At 37.5% G+C, this 7,043-nt stretch overlaps 1 protein-coding gene across 1 annotated transcript; it reads right to left on the bottom strand.

Moving 5' to 3' along the window:
- Positions 1–571: 571 nt before the first annotated feature.
- On the bottom strand, positions 572–6,733 carry LOC133208706 (synaptotagmin-9-like). The gene is made up of 5 exons (XM_061346778.1): positions 6,584–6,733; positions 5,363–5,534; positions 4,613–4,742; positions 3,889–4,045; positions 572–2,819 (listed from the first exon to the last, which is right to left on the bottom strand). Exons 1-4 carry the CDS (start codon positions 6,678–6,680, stop codon positions 3,938–3,940), a joined length of 507 nt encoding a protein of 168 aa, XP_061202762.1. The 5' UTR covers positions 6,681–6,733; the 3' UTR covers positions 572–2,819; positions 3,889–3,937.
- Between the last annotated feature and the right edge of the window lie 310 nt (positions 6,734–7,043).

Genomic DNA, 7,043 nt, shown 5'->3' with positions numbered 1-7,043 from the left:
GTTACATTTAAAGCAATAAGAGAGTTTGCAGCTATTTTTTTTTTTAATGGCAAATAGCTCCCTTCGGTGCTCCAATGTTGCCGAGTGACAAACATGTAAATATCTCTCTTGTACATCTGACTTTCAGCGCTCATGTGCATATAGCTACATATCATGTTTGGTGTTTAAAAACGTATGAGTGAAACCAAAACAAACAAAAAGAAAAGAACCAAACCAACCAACACCCCCCTCCCCAACATCTATCCCCTCAAGCCAAGAGGGGTGGACCTCAGTTTTCATTCCTTTGCATTGCCTTTTACTGTTGTCTCACTTTGGATTGAACCAGCAGTTCCTCTACTGGTAGTTAAAGTAGACCTCTATATAACAAGGTTCTTCCATGTACTGCTTTGGTGCTTTGTGGATCCACTGGCTTATAAAGCTGGTCTGCATTGATTGGTAGGAACAGTTTGAGCACTGGGGTTTTTATGCTACATATTTGCTTTCTGTTCTGGTAGTCCCCTGCTTCCCCATGTTGAGATGCATGTGTGTTTGTCCACTGCCATTATTATTTACAGAGAAAAATTAAACAAAAGAGAACAGAAATGCTTTTAATGTCTTGTGATTGCAGCGGAAACAGATAAAGAAATATTTGACTACTCAACTGCAGAAGGGTTGTGCTGTGAGTATTTTGGCATGGGAGTATCACACAATTCCCTATTATAATCTGCATCAGTGTAGCTGTTTTTTCATTTAAGAAAAATTCATTTCGTCTGACATGGTGGTTTCTTATGGAAAACTAAAAGTAACAGTTTAATAGCGTGTTGTTAATGAGTGAAGTGAGATTAAAACCTTTGAGATGCATTTCTAAGGGATTTTCTTTTCTGTGTTAGAATTATGATACTTGTCATACAGCATAATTATGTATTTACAGAAAATAAGAAAATAAATGAAGATTGCAACTTAGAAATTATTCTTGTGAGACTTCTATTAATTTACCTCTGAGATTCATAGATCAGGAAAGAAAGAATGAAGAGTATTGGGATCATAGTTTTCTCTGGCTTTCCAGGTGATTTTGTAGAAGCATATCCTCTGTTCTTTCAGTTTGCTGCAGTCCAAAGAGAGTAGCAGTCTACTGTCCCACCAGAACCATATTATGAAAATATTTTGGGTCTAGGGAATAGCCTTGGTTAAGTGGAGTATAAAGGTGAAGAGTAAAGTACCCAAATATAGAAAATAGCTACTGTTCATATATGAACTGCAATGAAAAGGCAGATGTTTTTAAAAAGTATGTGGTAATGCCACAGCCTGAGTGACAATTTGCAAGTCATGAGTCAGCAAGAATTAGGAGAATTTAATAAAAAAATAGATTTTCTTCCTCATCTCTAAGCCTTTGTGGTTTGCTGGATGCTACTACAAATGCTCACTGAACAGAGACTCTGATTTTCTTGAAGATCCTCATCAACAGGTTATAAAACTAATTTTTCAGCATTTGGATCAAAACTTCAAATATTTTACTCAATCTGTGCATGCGTGTTTTTGTTGGGAAAATTGTAAATCCAAAATGCTTGGTGACCATTCAACTCATACAAGACATGAAGCAATGGGTGTACACATCAACTTACCCAAACCACATAGAGATCAGGGCTCCCTACCTGCTAAGTGCGTAGCAGGCAACTACGCTGAGATTGTGTAAAATGCTCACACCTTGAGTCTGCATTTTTAAAATAAAATTTCCCATGTAAAAACTTCAATCAAGTTCTCTCTACAAAAATTTGAAGGAAGAGAGAACTCCACACATGGCTAAGTAAGTGGCAAAAATTTATCCCAGGGGCTCTTGTTCCAGGACACAGATTTCATCATGTGAAAGAGTTCAGTGCTTGGATTATTTTTTTTAATGGTCAGGATTTGTTGGCATTTACTATATACCATCATGTAAAACAGCTCTGTTAATAGTACTACAAATAATAGAGAAAGTCTTCCCAGGCACTATATATTTGGAACAGCATTTTAAAATGACAGTGTGTGTGTGCACACGCACGCACGTGTGTGCTTGTTGGTATAACAGAGCATAGCTGCCTGCAATATGTTTCCAACTTTTTGCAGAGTCATGGACACAATTAAGAAACATTGACTGGAAAATCACCTACAAAGGTTGAGGACTAACAGCTTCCTTGCTATACAGATGGTTACCTCCTTTCTAAAAGAACATACTGTCATTGCAAATACCATATGTATCTTGTTCTCACTCAACAGAACTTTTTTCAGTTTTTCAGATTTGAAGGATTTCTGCAAAGAATCATATTAATGTATAGCTTTCCTATAAGGTGAAAGGAGGCACCGACTGAGAGCACAACTTGTCATAAAAAAATAAATATCAGTAATTCTTGAAAAAATATTTAGAAAGCTATCCATTCACAATACTGCACTCTTAGTTTTTTTTGCAAATCCAAGAACCATATTTATTTCTGCTTCTCATATTTGTTGGTTTTCATTGCTATCATGCTGCTTGTAAAACCTGGGTTATTCTAATGAAGAGAAATTATGACTTGAATTTGGGTAATGCTTACGACCACACAAATAATCTATTCAGTAGCAGTATCGTCAGCTGGAGAATTAATGCTATAAATGGATAACATTATGCTACTTGAAACCAATAGCTCTTCGCACAGTAGAAGACTGAGGGTCCTATTCAGCAAATATTCAGGGTCCTATGGCTGTGGCCACAGAGATTCCAGAAGCTCTCGCTGAGTCTAATCCTGATTCAGGAACCAAAATGATATGCTGTGTATATATTTCTCTGCACAGCCTGGATGCGCTGGACACCCTCCCCCACTTGATTCCTGGGAAGGAAAAAAATATGTCTCTGTTTAGCTCAGTGACATGAAAAACAATCCACAGTAATGCAATCTAAAGAAGTTAGCCAGGCATGTATGAAAAGAACAGGATGCCTGTAAAAAGGGAAGAGCTGTCAAAACCTAATTGTGGGCTCTGGCTGCAATAAAATTTATCAAAGAGGGAAGACAGGTTGGATGTAAGGATGTAGATAACTTCTGCTAAGAGACACTTCTTGTATTCTGGGAAATGGTAACAATTACGCTACTCCTCATGTGTATGTCAAGCCATTCCTGTCAATGCTTGGCTACAACTGAGAACTTGGTGATGAGTTTTCTAAACCCAGCTCCCAAATGCCCAGGTAGGCTTTTCCAATGTGGCACTTCAGCTCATAGTTAGCTTGTCACTGAGGGCACAATCATATAGGCAGATCTCCCCCACTTTGCTCGATCTTCTTTTATATCATATTTAATTGTTGTCAGCACCCTTGTACTGAAGAGGCATGGTGCATTCCCAATGCAACAGAGCCTGTGAGCACTCAAAAGTTCTCACCGGTGAATCTGTGCTGCTGTCATCCCAGGCACCAGTAAATGTAATTGCTTATGGACACAGGGCAAGACTGATCTTATTTTTTGCTATTTTTTAGCATCTTCCTATTGCCCAAGCTGCCCAGCAGCTACCTAGTGTTAGTGCTTACAGACAAGTAGGTGAAGTCCTCAGTTGTATTCTAGTGACATGGCCGCACTCTGATGCGTAAAGTATACTCAGAGAGGCTGCAAACTCTCTGCGTCTGTATATTACGTGTTTATGGCATCATTTGTGGCCTGATATGAATACTATGGTCTTTCCTGTCTTTCTGCATTGGGTGTAACATTGTAGCTAAAACATAGTAGTTTCTTTTGACTGGGATTACTAACTGACTTTAGCCAGTGATAGCAACGATACAAGTAAGTGATGGTAACTGTTAGGAAGCAATTTAGCTAGATCTTTGACGAATTTGTGTGTATCATGAGTCAGGATTAGTATTCCCTGTATTGGGGAGAGGATTAGACAGAGGGATTAAAAGGACATCTTTACCCCACTGGACTCTGTGGAATAGCCCCTGAGGATATGGCTAAGAAAGAGTTCAACAGGAATGCCAAATTTCTGCTGAATAGGTTAAAAGGGTGAGGAAGCCTCTTCGGCAGCCATCCAAGCGCAGAAGACCTGCATAACATTTCTGCTGAATAGGGCCCTAAAGACAAAAAACAAAACAAAACAAAACAAAAAAAAAAACATAGGAACCTTAAAAAGCTTTTCTGATTGTCTCGCTTCTTATCAGCACCTCAGATCTCCAGAGACACTTAAACATTTTTTTTCAGTGCAGTTAGGCATCCCTTGAGATGTGCTAGTGGCATGGATGATATATTGTTACGAGAGAAGAAGTCATATTAGGTTGTTATATATAAAAAAATAGGTCTTGGTTGTTCTGTAAACAAGGTCCATTTCTTTACATCAATTAGCAGTGAAAGCTACCCAAGGTCTTATTTAAAAAGCCAAACCCTTAATCAGTGTATAATGCTCATTTTCCCATGTATATATGTTAAATACATTTATTACTGTCTCCCTGAAATTGAAAGGAGCAGACTTAACTTGTGTGTTATGTCTGACTTTTAATATCAGTGTTTCTGAGCCCTTTTTTATGTTTTAGTGCATGCATGTGGATCTTGGTTGTGTTCATAAAATTTTATCCAACTTCTAATGCCATATGGAAGAATGTTCACAATTATAGTAATGGGGAAGCAAGAAATAAAAATCTTACCTCTGCAAGGGGATGCCAGTGAGCAATGGGTTTCCGAGGATATGACAGCATTTCGTTCCAGTGGTCACGGCCTAGACTTTCTGCATCGTTGCCTACTTGACATACTCCAATGACCTCATTGTGACCTACACTGTGAAAATGTTCCATAATATTTTTTTCTTAAAATTTTACCTTTAGAACCATTTCATTTACTTATTTCATTAAAAACATAATTATGGATTTTTAGAATTAATTATTGCCTGAAAAATATAAGGAACTATAAAGTACCTAGGTTTGCTCTTTGCATTTCTCACTAATCACAGCAATTTAGTATTTTCCCCATTATAGCATACACTGTGTGTCTGTGTGCATTTGTTTTTTAATTTTGCCTGAAGACATAAAAAGTTAATTGCCTGTGTTCTGTAATTAGTTGCAAATACAAATAAGCTATAAACCACAATTTTAGAAATGGAGAAATGTGGAAAAACAGAACATCAGCGTGTCGACTGTATGATATGTTCAGTTATGTCAGGTAGGTATATATGCAGCTTAGTTATGTCAGTTATGGATGCAAATTTGTATTTTAAAATATATGAAGGAAATTCTGCCTGGTGTTACAAGAAATTCTGCTCTTCTACCAAACTCAACATGACATTAATTTACCATTTTTTGGAAAAAAAAAAAAAGCAGCTTTGGTTTTGGATGCAAAACTACTATGCAAGGTCTTGTAAGTCAATAGATGATGTTATTTTACAGCTACAGGTATCTCACCGGTCGTAATCCATAACAGCTATCGACAAGTTAATTTGATCAATGTTTTCTGGAGGGACGTCAAAAACTATGGCTTCATTGTAAACGGGATTAAGGGTATTCCTCTTGGTGGAAGTTTTTCTTTTCTTTAGTCGCCTTCCTTCACACATTAAAGAAACTTTCACGTAGGGATCTGTGTGAATCATAAGAACAAAGTTGGTTTTCTTTTGCTGTTTTTAAGCAAACATAAATAGAAAGTCAAGGGAACAGCCTTCTTGTATGCCCATACCTGCTTGCAGAATTAATCACCTGGACCTGACCGGAATTTGAGCTTCCTTGTTACCATGGGATTCCTGGGAGGCAGTAGAGCTTTGAAAGCTTTACCTGATTGACTGGTTATAACGAAAAATTTAGGTTCAAAAAGCTCCTTGTTGTGTACCAACTTCTCAAAGGGTATTAAAATGTCCACTGAACCGTGTTATACATGACTGTTTTATACAACAGCCTGTGTATCAGCCTATTTATAACAGCCTAATTGTGCAGATTTGTAAGACAAACAGAAGATGGCAATATCTTTCACAGTGGGATTTACTAATGTATGGGTAAAATAATTAAGAGTGTAACAATTAGTGGCTTATATTTCTCAAGAGAATGATAAGTAAGTTTAAACCCCTGAGTGTAGCAAAAAGAAGGTATTTCTTTGTAGCTCCTTTCTGGGAGCTCTACAACTCCCTGCTAGTAGTTAAACGTCATCTATGAACTCTTATTTAAATTAGTTTCTTGGTTTCATCATCAAGTTTTGAAAGGGCTGCTGAAAGGAACCTGGGATTATCCCGTTTTCTCCACACACCACCAACAGCAGCATTGAACCCGTGGCTCTGGGAGACTGTTAAGAGAGGGTCAGTCTGCCTCTGTGCCATAGCCGTAACAAATAGTTTGCTGTACAGTTTCCCAGTGTTATGAACACAGTTTGGTTAACTTGTGCTATTCTGAATCACAATGACTTCAGAAGTAATAATCTTGAAACCTTGTTATAAGCATGTTATTTTAAACTGTTGGTTGCAATGGAGCAAACTGAAATATATTATTTATTTCTCTGAAATTCCTGTGCTCCAGTAATTCAAGAGCTCGTAGTGTAGAACCCTCTTCTCAAAAATCATTCTGGGATTTGACAGTGCTGATTCTGTGTCTCAGGAGGGAAACAGGACAGAAACCCACATTGACCATTAAATTCATTCTTACCTGATGCTCCTGTGATATCCATTGCTTTTAAATTTCTTGCCTTTATTATTGTAATAGTTAATCTACCAGCAGTTGGAAGGTAGCAGAGTGAAAACATCAGGTCACCAAGATCCACGTTATCCTGTTTCAAGGAAAGAAAGATAATGTAAAGCAATAATAGCAACTTTCCTACCCATGACAAGAACTAAAGATAAAAATATACCTCTGTGGATCTACAGTTATGCAAGCAAAAGCTGAATTGTCATTCTGAAATATATCTGAAAAACCAGACACCCATCTGTATAGAAGGTTGCAACATTTGTCAATAGACAACCAAAATTCTCAAGCGTAAATGTGGTCACAGTTTCTAGCACTCTGTACTTGGAGATGAAACACATTTAAGTGATGAGATACACTTGGGGCATTAGAAAGTCTTTGTTCTATTTTATGTTTGCAGTGATTTGCATGTATCGTTGACAGG

This window comes from Neopsephotus bourkii, unplaced genomic scaffold (assembly GCF_033783945.1).
Source record: "Neopsephotus bourkii isolate Nb327-2 ecotype Australia unplaced genomic scaffold, CSIRO-AGI_Nbou_v1 NB_42, whole genome shotgun sequence".
Taxonomy (NCBI): Eukaryota; Metazoa; Chordata; class Aves; order Psittaciformes; family Psittacidae; genus Neopsephotus; species Neopsephotus bourkii.
The sequence above is the reverse complement of the archived record's forward strand: the minus strand, read 5'-3'. Positions and strand labels throughout refer to the sequence as shown.